The 12500-nt window shown below is 39.5% G+C and overlaps 1 protein-coding gene across 3 annotated transcripts in view; it reads left to right on the top strand.

Moving 5' to 3' along the window:
* LOC115210765 (solute carrier family 45 member 4-like) overlaps positions 1 to 12500 on the top strand; it is a 137826-nt gene that overhangs the window by 91323 nt on the left and 34003 nt on the right. For all 3 annotated transcript variants that reach the window (XM_036501867.1, XM_036501866.1, XM_029779483.2), the window contains exon 3: positions 8153 to 8328. In XM_036501867.1, coding sequence (XP_036357760.1) covers positions 8153 to 8328 — 176 coding nt within the window. The remainder of the gene's footprint in view (positions 1 to 8152; positions 8329 to 12500) is intronic.

Genomic DNA, 12500 nt, shown 5'->3' with positions numbered 1-12500 from the left:
GTGAGTGTTTATTGAGCGAAAACACCTAAAAGCTCCACGAGGCTCCGGCAGGGGATGGTGGTGATCCCTGCTGTACTCTTTCACCACAACTTTCTCTGACTCTTACTTCCTGTTTCTGTTGTACCTGTATTTCAAAGGGCCGGCCTTGTCACTCTCTGTGTCACGCTGAATATCCCCGAGAACTACGTTAAGGGTACACGTGTCTGTGGAGTGCTCAGCCACTTACACGTTAATTTCACGAGCAGGCTGTTCCGTTGATTCGGATCAACCGGAACCCTCATCGTCGTAACCGGCGGAGTGCTTCCATTATTAATCAGTAAACGGAAGAATCAGGGAAGCGTCATAGGAAATTCCATGCTATATTTTAGTTACATCCTTCCACTCTATGAGTACAAGTGTCGATTTTTGCTTTCATTCTTTCTCTGATCCGTTTGAATCAATCCAAAGCTTTCAGCAGTGTTGGATATTAGTAACTGGTGGCTGTTCTCTCTTCGGTTAGTTTCACTCTCATTTTCAGATGCTTGGTCTCTTCAGTGTACAGCGCCATCTGCTCTGTATTCAGATGCCGTTTGTCAGATTTATCTTCTCAAAGCTCTTTTTAACGGTGATCCATCTCTAAATGGGCTTTCTCCGTCCGGGTTGCGGATCCGTGGAATAAGCTGCCGGACGAGATAGTGAAGATGCCGACGACCGCTCGGTTCAAAGTCTCCCTTGACCACAAATGGCCTGAACTCTTTGCATGAACACCACCCTGTACTTAACTCCATGTCCCCCTACATGGCCTTGCTTTTTGCTTTTTGAGCCAAAAAATTAATTTAACTAACTTAACTTAACTTAAAATAAGGTGAAAACTAAAGTTTGGCATCAGGTGTTCAGAACGTAATCAGACACCTACAATTTAAGTAATGAGGGTGGTGATACGCCGACCCTTCTTTCCTATAGCGGTAGCCAAGAGCACATTCTCGAAGATATTCTAGACGTCGTCGAAGCCCAACTGAACAGTCTATTCTAGAGGCAAAAAAACTACATCTCCTATAAAGTCTCTTTTCGAAATAATATTGTGTGCGAGCATAAATGAGAAAAGCAATACGATGTCTATCTTTCTGTTGAAGAGCGTAGGCTCGAAACGTAAAAGACTTGTTTTTTTTTTTTATATTCCTGAGCGCCATACTAATACAATTGTTTGTTTGTATTCCACCTGCCTTCGTCTTTTGTTTATTTTCATAAAGCTTCCTTATATATATATATATATATATATATATATATATATATATATATATATATATATATATATATATATATATATAATGCTAAGTGTATTTGAAGTAGGAAGAGGACAAAAGTGAACAACGGTGGGAGGAAAGAAAATATCAAATACGCACAAATACTAATACATGCACACTAACGCACACACACATACGCACCCATGTGTGTGTGTGTATAAGTGTGTTCTGTACATATGTATATGTGTGTGTGTGTGTGTGTGTGTGTGTGTGTGTGTGTCAGTGTGTATGTGTATGTGTGCATATATATATATATAGTGATTCAGACATAACAATAAAATTTTCAAAATTTTTCACTTCACTTTAGCAGTCTTTGGTATGTGGAGGCGCAATGGCCCAGTGGTTAGGGCAGCGGACTCGCGGTTATAGGATCGCGGTTTCGATTCCCAGACCGGGCGTTGTGAGTGTTTATTGAGCGGAAACACCTAAAAGCTCCACGAGGCTCCGGCAGGGGATGGTGGTGATCCCTGCTGTACTCTTTCACCGCAACTTCCTCCACTCTTACTTCCTGTTTCTGTTGTACCTGTATTTCAAAGGGCCGCCCTTGTCACTCTCTGTGTCACGCTGAATATCCCCGAGAACTACGTTAAGGGTACACGTGTCTGTGGAGTGCTCAGCCACTTACACGTTAATTTCACGAGCAGGCTGTTCCGTTGATTCGGATCAACCGGAACCCTCATCGTCGTAACCGACGGAGTGCTTCCACACTTTGGTATGTACGTGACAAAGAGAATAAGAGAATCTATTTTTCAATCACGCACACACGCCAGTTCACCAGCACACACAAGCTCATACGCATTCACATACGCACACGCATTCACATACACACTTAAACACATCCATTCATATTCCCCCCCCCCACACACACACATACATGTATAAGCACACACAAACCGTGAGCTGAAATAAACGGAGCATATCATGCCAGAAAAGTTTTCACTTTTTTATCTTCATTTCTTTTGTCCCTCCCCACACAGAAATTACACACGCGCGTACTGGCAGAAACGTTAGCACGCCGGGCTAAAGACTTAACGGAATTTCTTCTGCCGTTATGTTCTGAGTTCAAATTCCGCCGAGGTCGACTTTGCCTTTCATCCTTTCGGAGTCGATAAATTAAGTACCACTTAGCACTGGAGTCGATGTAATCGACTAAATCCGTTTGTCTGTCCTTGTTTGTCCTCCACTGTGTTTAGTCCCTTGTGGGTAGTAAAGAATTAGGTATTTCGTCTGCCGTTACGTTTTGAGTTCAAATTCCGCCGAGGTTGACTTTGACTTTCATCCTTTCGGGGTCGATAAATTAAGTACCAATTACGCACTGGGGTCGATATAATCGACTTAATCCCTTTGTCTGCCCTTGTTTGTCCCCTCTATGTTTAGCCCTTTGTGGGCAATAAAGAAATAAGAAATTACACACACGCACACACACGTGTGTGTGTGTGTGCGTATTCCTATTTTGCAAATTTATCAATTTGCATTTATTGTCCACATACTTAATAAGCTACGTGTATTTGTTTATATAGTCTTTTTTGTGAGTAACACAACTATTTGAAGCTGTTGAATTCGTTCCACTTTATAGAATTTCTCTTTCTAAATCGTTAGATAGAAGCTCTAACTTATTCGACACAGGCCTGAGGTGGTTTGTTTATTTTTCGTATTTGAACGTTTTTTCTGGTGTTTTATTTCTCCCATAAATTCAACTAATGGTTTTATGTTCATAAATTATGGCGATCAAATTCATTTTCTCCATTTTCTCTTTGGTATATAAAATCAGTCTATCAATCTTAAATAAATATTGATGCTGTGTGTCTTCAATATTTATTTGATATACTCTACCTATTTGTATTTACATTTATTCCCCTATTACGTACTTTATTTTATATATTCCACTATATTCCACTTTATTTTCAACTTACTGAGTGGTATCATGTATTCAACTTTAGCCTACTTACTCATTACACTGCACGTATTGATTGATTTAAATAGAACAAATAATTGGAAGTTACAGATTGAGAATTCAGAAGGGCATCTCTTTGTAAAGGGCTATGTGCTATGTTTTGTTTTCGCTTTATTTTTTCTGTGTTAAAGTTACCCTACAAAGTATGTGTATGATGCCTAACATTGCTATTTTCCCCATGTTGTTCTTATCTCTTAGACCTATATGACTCTCTTTTACTCTTTACTCTTTTACTCTTTTACTTGTTTCAGTCATTTGACTGCGGCCATGCTGGAGCACCGCCTTTAGTCGAGCAAATCGACCACGGGACTTATTCTTTGTAAGCCCAGTACTTACTCTATCGGTCCCTTTTGCCGAACCGCTAAGTAACGGGGACGTAAACACACCAGCATCGGTTGTCAAGCAATGCTAGGGGGACAAACACAGACACACAAACACATATATACGACAGGCTTCTTTCAGTTTCCGTCTACCAAATCCACTCACAAGGCATTGGTCGGCCCGGGGCTATAGCAGAAGACACTTGCCCAAGATGCCACGCATTGGGACTGAACCCAGAACCATGTGGTTGGTTAGCAAGCTACTTTATTTCAAAACATTTGCCATAAAGGCAGTACACAGATTAAGTTAGCTTTGCGGGCTGGACGAGGACATTAATGAAGTGAATGATAATGAAAGAAAGATGATAAGGATGGGAGAAGACAAAAAGCGCCCGCCGACTTTCGCTTCTCTAAAACATTGTTCTTTTTAAAGATAAACACAAAACTAGGTATTAAACCTCTTACAATTTTTCCAATTTTTGGACTTAGCAGTCCATTATTACAAAACGAGGTATTAAACCTCTTACAATTTTTCAATTTTTGGACTTGGCAGTCCATTACTAATAATAACAGTTCAATAATTACATATCGTCCTCGAAATAGCTTGTGCCCGCGCCCTCCACCATCAACCACGCCTCCCTCAGAACGTAATCAAGTTCCGAGTTTGCGTCACCCGGGACCAAGTTATAATCTTCATTGAGCTCCTTTAGCCCAAGCGTCACGTCGAACGCCACGGCCTCCACAGCTACCTGCGGAGGCCATTCGGGGTCCTGTGTGAAGGCTAAAGGTGCTCCCTTGTGGTGCTCTTCCATCACCTTTTCAATTTCACCTCCTCTATAGAAGAGGACCAATACGTTCAGTTCTTTCGTTAGCGGCACAGTTCCCGCCAACGGTATTCCTTCTCTTGTCGGTGGCACAACCCCAACCGACGTAGTTCCGGGACATTCCGGTGCTATGTCACTGACAGCCGGCAATGTCCGTTTTTCTTCCTCTTTTTCTTTTTTTTCCCTTTTCAACTGAGGGAGGGTGCGTCTCCTCCGTGGCCGGAAGATTCGCCTTCCTCTCCTCATCCCTATTATCCTTTGGTGAGCACCCATTGTTGCTCACCTTCCTCTTTCGGCCTCTGTTTGAGGAGTCCTCTGCTTTCTCGGCCGTTATCATTCCCTCTTCTAGAGGGGTTTTACTTAACTGTTCCGGGATCCTATTTTGTTCCCGGGGACAGTTCTTCTTTATGTGGCCGGACTCCAAGCACCGATGACACTTAGGGGGGCGACCCTCAAGCATCACCGGGTACCTGCACCCGGCCATTTTCAAAAAATCTGGAAGAACCAGATTGGCTGATTGGGTCCACAGGGTCAAAATTGCTTTTGACCCAACCCAAGCAGCCGCAGGAAGAACTTTTACATTAAGGAGCTTAGTTTCGCTGTCACCAGACCCCGGCGGATAGTCTCCTCTATCACTCGGGTTCTATGTCGGGTGGCAGCCCGCAAATCCAAGCTTTCATCAATTTCTTTTTTTTTTGTACGTGGGCAGGAATAAGATTTCCTTACCCTCCAGGGGTTTGCTAGCAAATTTGCAAGCCTCTTCAGGGGTGTCAAATAGCAACCACACCGTTGCATATTTGACACCCCTGGAAATGAATTTAATTGTTGGCAAATACTCTTCCAATACCATCATTGGCTTCAGTTTCATTACCACCGTTCTTTCATTCTTTCACTTGTTTCAGTCATTTGACTGCGGCCATGCTGGAGCACCGCCTTTAGTCGAGCAAATCGACCCTGGGACTTATTCTTTGTAAGCCCAGTACTTATTCTATCGGTCTCTTTTTGCCGAACCGCTAAGTGACGGGGACGTAAACACAGCAGCATCGGTTGTCAAGCAATGCTAGGGGGACAAACACAGACACACAAACACACACGCATACACATATATATACATATATACGACAGGCATCTTTCAGTTTCCGTCTACCAAATCCACTCACAGCGATTTGTTCGGCCCGGGGCTATAGCAGAAGACACTTGCCCAAGGTGCCACGCAGTGGGACTGAACCCGGAACCATGTGGTTGGTTAGCAAGCTACTTACCACACAGCCACTCCTGCGCCTATTCACAATATTTTGTTTTTTCATTGTCACTCATATGAGGTAGCGATTATTATGTTATGCAATTACCAGTGTTTTTATTGTGACACCATCACCAGATGTATCATTAATCAATCCATAGGAGGCTCCACTCGTTTCCTTTCATTATTATTATTATTATTATCATCATCATCATCATCATCATCATCATCATCATCATCATCATCATCACTGATTTCACTGATATTATTGTTTTCATGTGTAGTAGCAGCAGTGGTTACAGCAACAGCAACAGTAGCAGGGGTGAGGGTAGTGGTAAGAGTGGTAGTTGGGCTTCAGATTCCTGTGCTATCATAATAGTAGTATTTGTAGTATTAGCTGCTGCAGCATATTATTATTATTATTATTATTATTATTATTATTATTATCATTGTTTTTTCCTTCTTTCTTCAATTCTTCTTCCATTTCTCGCCGAGTGTTTTCCATACACCTAGAGCAGAGAAGGGAATTGTATGTATTCCCAGATTACACGCGCAAATTCACAGATAAAATATGTATTTAAAAATTAATAAATAAATAAATTCATGGATGGATGTTATTTTCACAGCGATAGTGCTCTTCTCAGTACATGAGCCGTTCCAGTTAATACGATTTTTTGCACTTCATGTAGGGATGGTAAGCCTAGAATCATTTTCAAATAGGTTTCAGTACCTTTTTTTATCATTCCTAGAGATCTTACAATCACTGGTACTGTAGTCGCCTTGAGATGCCACATTTTTTCAATTTCTATTAGCAGGTCTTTATATTTACTAATCTTGTCAAATTCTTTCGCCGCTATATTGTGATCACAGGGAATACTCATGTCAATTAATAAACACATCCTTTTTGTCTGATCTTTTATAATAATATCCGGTTTATTAGCTTTTATAGTCCTGTCGGTCTGCACGGGGAAGTCCCATAGAATCGACACATTTTCTCCCTCAGTCACAGCTTCAGGATGATGTTTATACCATTTGTCAGCGGTTTTGATTTTATAATGTCGACATATTGTCCAATGTATATTATTATTATTATTATTTTTTTTTTTTTTTTTTTTTTTTTCTTCTTTCAAATTTTCTTCCATTTCTTGCCGAGTGTCTTCCCGAAACCTAGGGCACAGAAACTCATAGTGTATATTGGTAGGCCATTAAACCGAACTCAGTAGTTCGTTCATTTTTTTTTTTTTTTTTTAAAGTTAAATTAAAATACATGAGCAGCAACAGTTCTCACATCGACAATGCTCTTCTCAATACGTGTGATGTACCAGTTAAGACAATCTTTTGCACTTCTTGCAGGGATGGTAAGCCAGGGATCATTCTCATATAATTTTCGGTTCCCTTCTTGATCATTCCTAGTGCTCCTACGATCACTGGTATTGTAACCGCCTTGAGATGCCACATTTTCTCAATTTCAATGAGTAGGTCTTTATATTTTCTGAGCTTGTCAAACTCTTTCGCTGAAATATTATGATCACAGGGGATGCTCATGTCGATCAATAAGCAAACTTTATTGTTTTGGTCTTTCACAACAATATCTGGTTTATTGGCCTTGATGGTTCGGTCTGTATGTACTGGAAAGTCCCACAGAATCGTTACATTTTCTCCTTCAGTTACAGCCTCAGGGTGGTGATTATACCACTTGTCGGCAGTTTTGATATTGTAATGCCGACTTATTAGCCAGTGGAGATATTGGCCAACTCTGTCATGTCTTAATTTATACTCCACTGGTGCTAAGACTTTACATCCAGAGATTAGGTGGTCCACTGTTTCAATCATGTCGTTGCAGAATCGGCATTTTGGGTCTGCTCCATTTTTCATCAGATTGGCCTAGTAGTTCCGGGTTAATAGGCTTTGATCTTGAGCAGCCAAGATGAAACCTTCGCTCTCTGCTTTTAGCCCTGAGCTCCGCAGCCACTGATGGGTTTGCTTCTGGTCAACATCAGCTTGTTTGCTGCGGGTCACATATTTGCCGTGCAGAGGTTTCTCCTCCCACCTATCAGCCAATTGCTCGTGCGCTTTTTTTCATTGCCATCATTTTCACCTTCTTTGCAACAATAGTTGCCGTACTTCCCTCGGGTTGTTCAGTTTGGGTATCCTGCACGAGATCAATAGCAAATTTTTTGCTTTCCTTGATGATAGAATGAAGCTTCTTTCGTCTCTCGTGATTTTCCACGAGCTTTAGCATCCAGTCATTCGATATTTCGATATATTTGGGCAGTCCAATTGTGGTTGTTTTGTAAGCTAGTTCAAATTAGATCAGGCCTCGACCTCCTTGGGCTCTGGGAAGGTAAAGGCGATCTACGTCTGCCTTTGGGTGGTGCATCCTATTACAACTCAGCAGCTTGCGTATTTTTCTATCTATATTCTTTACTTCACTCATATTCCAGTTCAACACATTGTAGCTATAAGTAACAACTGGAACTGCTAAGGAATTATTATTATTATTATTATTATTATTATTATTATTATTGCAGAAGCTCGTACCGTGTATGTTTGTGGACAACTAGCTTATAGTGTGGGCATGGTTGTTATAGCGTTGTCCAGACACCCGATAACGGTCATTCTGATGTCTCCCTCAGCTGGAATCATGTACTCTACACTATTTACGATGCCTTATCTTTTGGTGGCACATTATCACACAACAGGACAAGTGAGTATTAAACATTATCTTTTATAATTCTTTTTTTTTTACTCTGCGGTTATGTCTATAACAGTCAGTATTTAATTTCCTCCATGATGTAAATAAGAGGGCGCTAGCTTTCATAATTCTTAATCTCAGTATTATTTGTCATTGGTTTTGAAGAAGGTTTCTCGTATTTCCTATAAGATTACTCCAAAATTATAATTCACATGATATCAATTATTTAAGATATTAAAATTATGTATTTATAATATATAACATCCATAGACAAGTCCTATATAGCTAATCCTAACATCAAAATTTCTTTCTTAAAGTATTTATTGATTTGGAGACCAAAACATGCCTTAGACATATCATAGATAGATAGATAGATAGATAGATAGATAGATAGATAGATAGATAGATAGATAGACACACACATATGAATGAGTGGGCAAACGAACCAAAGGTCACTCAACGCATTTATTGGGAATTACATGTATTATTCAGAACAGATTCGGATTATTAGCCTGATGAGAAAGGGCCTTCTTAGCATGAAGTAGCACGGAATCCGAATGAAACTGTTAAATGTGTGTGCGTGTGTGTGTGTGTTAAAAACAGTTCAAATACTAAGAAATAAGCATACTCGTTTTATACCAAATAATATAGGAAAATGAATCGGTTATTTCCCTTGGCTGTTAAAATAAAATATATTAGTAATATATAAGGATCCCTTCCAGGGGCCCTTTTATCGATTTCAACAATCTGAGTATGCCATGATGTTTCCAGACAAGAGTTCTACTCACATATCAAGTTTCATCAAAATCGATAAAACGATGTAGGAGGAGTTAGCTAAAGACTCCGCAAATAAACACACCCACAGATAGAATTTCCTACATATGTAGCACACACACACACACATATATATATATATATATATTGGATTACAAAATAACTAAATAGATAAATATATTATATGAAATTATAAATGTTTCTCTGAACTCGAGACTCTTCTGATAAGCGAAATTTTATAGACAATCTCCAGTGATGGTGTTCATTAAATGAATATATTATATAAAAGGATGTGATGTGTGACCTCGGTCCCAAAAATTTATATTGATTAAATAAAGTGGCATATATGTAAGCATTCTAAGTTTGTTTTTCTCTTTTTGAAATAATATATTATATATATATACACGCAACAGACATTTTGGGATGCAACGTTGTTATCAGTTCGAATATGCCAGTGGCAAGTTCGAACTCGTAAACAAGCCATTTACTGTGTTTTGCCATGGAGAAAATTTCTCGCTGTAGACAAATTGTGTACATACATTTAAAACAGTTCGCAGTGCCACCTATCCAGACTGTGAGATACAAGCATTTCAGAGTGGTTGTCTCCTCCTCAGTTACAGAAATCGGAGCGGGGCGCTGTTAGGTGATAAGAGAGACAGTCTCTCGTGTGGAAATAACTATTCCGAAATGCTTGCGAAATCTCTTTGAGACTGAAATTTTCTCATTATTGGATTCATTATTGGATTCATTTTGTTATTTAGTTCATTCATCCTTTATTTTTTTTTCTACATGTTTCAATAATTAGATTTCGTCGATGCTGCGTCACCACCTTGAAGGGTCTAAGTCGAGCAAATTTCCCACAGCTCTTATTTTTTAAGTCTGGTTCTAATCCCATCGGTCTCTCTTTACGAAATGTAAACAAACTAACACTTGTTGCCAAGCGGTCTGAGGAGGACAAACAGAGAGAAAGGCACACACACACATACACACACACACACAGACGACGGCTACCACACAGTTTCGTTCACCAAATTCATTCACAAAGGCGTTGGACGACTCGGCGCTATAGTAGAAGGCACCCGCCCAAAATGCCACACAGTAAAAGTGAAAATATTTTGTATTGACAACCAAGTATTATCAACTCTTACAAAACACGTCAGAGTTGACCCAGATTTGTTAACACAAAAGATAATATAAATTGGTAATTCCCATGTGTAAAGGTAAATTGGTATTTCCCATGTGTAAAGGTAAATTGAATAATGATATGGCGCAAATATGGCTGTATGATTAAGAAGCTTACTTTGCAACAGCGTGGTTCTGTGTTCAGTCCCACTGCGCAGTGCCTTGGGCAAGTATCTCATACTATAACTTTGGTCCGACCAATAACCAGGTGAGTGCATTTGAAAGACGGAAAGGCGGCGAGCTAGCAGAAACGTTAGCACGTCGGGCGAAATGCTTAGCGGTATTTCGTCTGCCGTTACGTTGTGAGTTCAAATTCCGCCGAGGTCGACTTTACCTTTCATCCTTTCGGGGTCGATAAATTAAGTACCAGTTACGCACTGGGGTCGATGTAATCGACTTAATACCTATGTCTGTCCTTGTTTGTCCCTTCTATGTTTAGCCCCTTGTAGGTAATAAAGAAATGGGAAACTGAGCGGAAGCCGATCGTATATATGTGTGTTTGTCAGAGAGAGAGAGAGAGTGCACATGTGCGTATGTGTGAGAGAGTGTGTACATGAGTGTGAATTTGTGTTTGTCCACCACCATCGCTTGACAACCGATGCTGATTTGCTTCCGTCTCCGTAATTTAGCAGTTTGGAATTATTACTATTGTTAAGTTGTCGGACTGGCTGAATCGACAGGTCACTGGTCGAAATGCTTAGCAGCATTTCGCCCGTCTTTATGTTCTGGGTTAATATTTCGCTGAGATCAGTTTTTCATTTCGTCCTTTCGAGTTCGATAAAATAAGTACCAATTGAGCACTAGGGTCGATATGATCGACTTAATCCCCCTCTCTCAAAATTGCTGGCCCTCTGCCAAAATTTGAAACCATTATTATTATTATTATTATTATTATAAGACGTCGAGTTGGCAGAATCGTTAGGACAAAGTGCTTAGTGGCATTTCGTCCATCTTTACGGTGGGTTCAAATTCCGCCGTGACCGACTATGCCTTTTATCTTTTCAGGGTCGATAAGTACCTTGAATTTTTCTAGTAGTGCGGCTCACATGGTGAACCCTGTCTCATGCGACCCGCTTCTTGAAAAAAGTTTGTCCATGCCTGATATATAGATTAATAATTTCTTTTCTTTAAAATATGCAACAAAAGTTGTCTGAATATTGCGTTTTTTATTTTTTGTTTTGTTTTTTGCTGTTGTTGTTGCTCTTGTCCTTGTTTACGTTCAAGACATCCAGTTGATATACAGTTACTATGTTCTTTGTTGAAGGTGAACTACAAGTAAATCACTTGATTCCATTCATCAGCTACGTGTAGGTGGCGTTGTTTTTCGTTTCATTCTCTTGCGCGCGCAGGATGCTCTAGTACTTAGCTTATAACGTTCTTTATTCTTTTTCTTTTTTTTCTCAAGAATATGCTTCACCTGAATGTTCATGTCTAAATAACAAAGAACTTCGCCGAATACACTGAGAATAACCACAAAACAGTATCAGACTTTCAAATAAATATATATTTTAAAAAAATCGATAAAATACTGGCCATGTTTTCTATTCATTTCAAATATGGTAAACCAATTAAGAGGATGTCTTGGCAACTACTGTAACCTACTTGTTTACAATTATAGGAACATATATGATAACAGAAACACCGCGGTTACAGATATGACGTTTGTCTTACTTATTATAATAATAGAAAGGGTTATAAAGAGCTACAGGCTACACGCCTTACCCCTTCAAGATGCTTTGATTCATGTTAGCGTTACTCCTTCATTTTGCCTGATATTGTATTTCCTGCCTTCGAGCTCAGTAAAATAATTACCAGTTATATACAATTCTTACGGTAATAAAGTGCATGCAGAATGCATATACGCATAAAAAGGCTCACGTACGTATACATACGCACACACTCTCACACACATACACATCACGTGTGGTAAGTAGTAATAGTAATAGTAAAAGTAATAATAGTTGCATAGAAGTGGTAGTTGTAGCTGTAATAATAGTCGTAGTAGTAAAAGTAGCACCAGTGGTAGTAGTAATAGTAGTAATAGAAGTAGCAGTCATCATTGCAGCAGTAGCAGTGATAAAAAAAAACTACCACAAATTGTGCCAAAGGTAAGCGTTATGCTATAAATAGAGACGTTACTTGATACTGTTTTTTTTTTTTTGCAGAGGCTCGACTAAAATCAATATGAAATCATTCAACTTCATCATTTTATTAAAGAATTTTATATT

This window comes from Octopus sinensis, linkage group LG4, assembly GCF_006345805.1.
Source record: "Octopus sinensis linkage group LG4, ASM634580v1, whole genome shotgun sequence".
In the NCBI taxonomy this organism is placed as follows: Eukaryota; Metazoa; Mollusca; class Cephalopoda; order Octopoda; family Octopodidae; genus Octopus; species Octopus sinensis.
The sequence above is the reverse complement of the archived record's forward strand: the minus strand, read 5'-3'. Positions and strand labels throughout refer to the sequence as shown.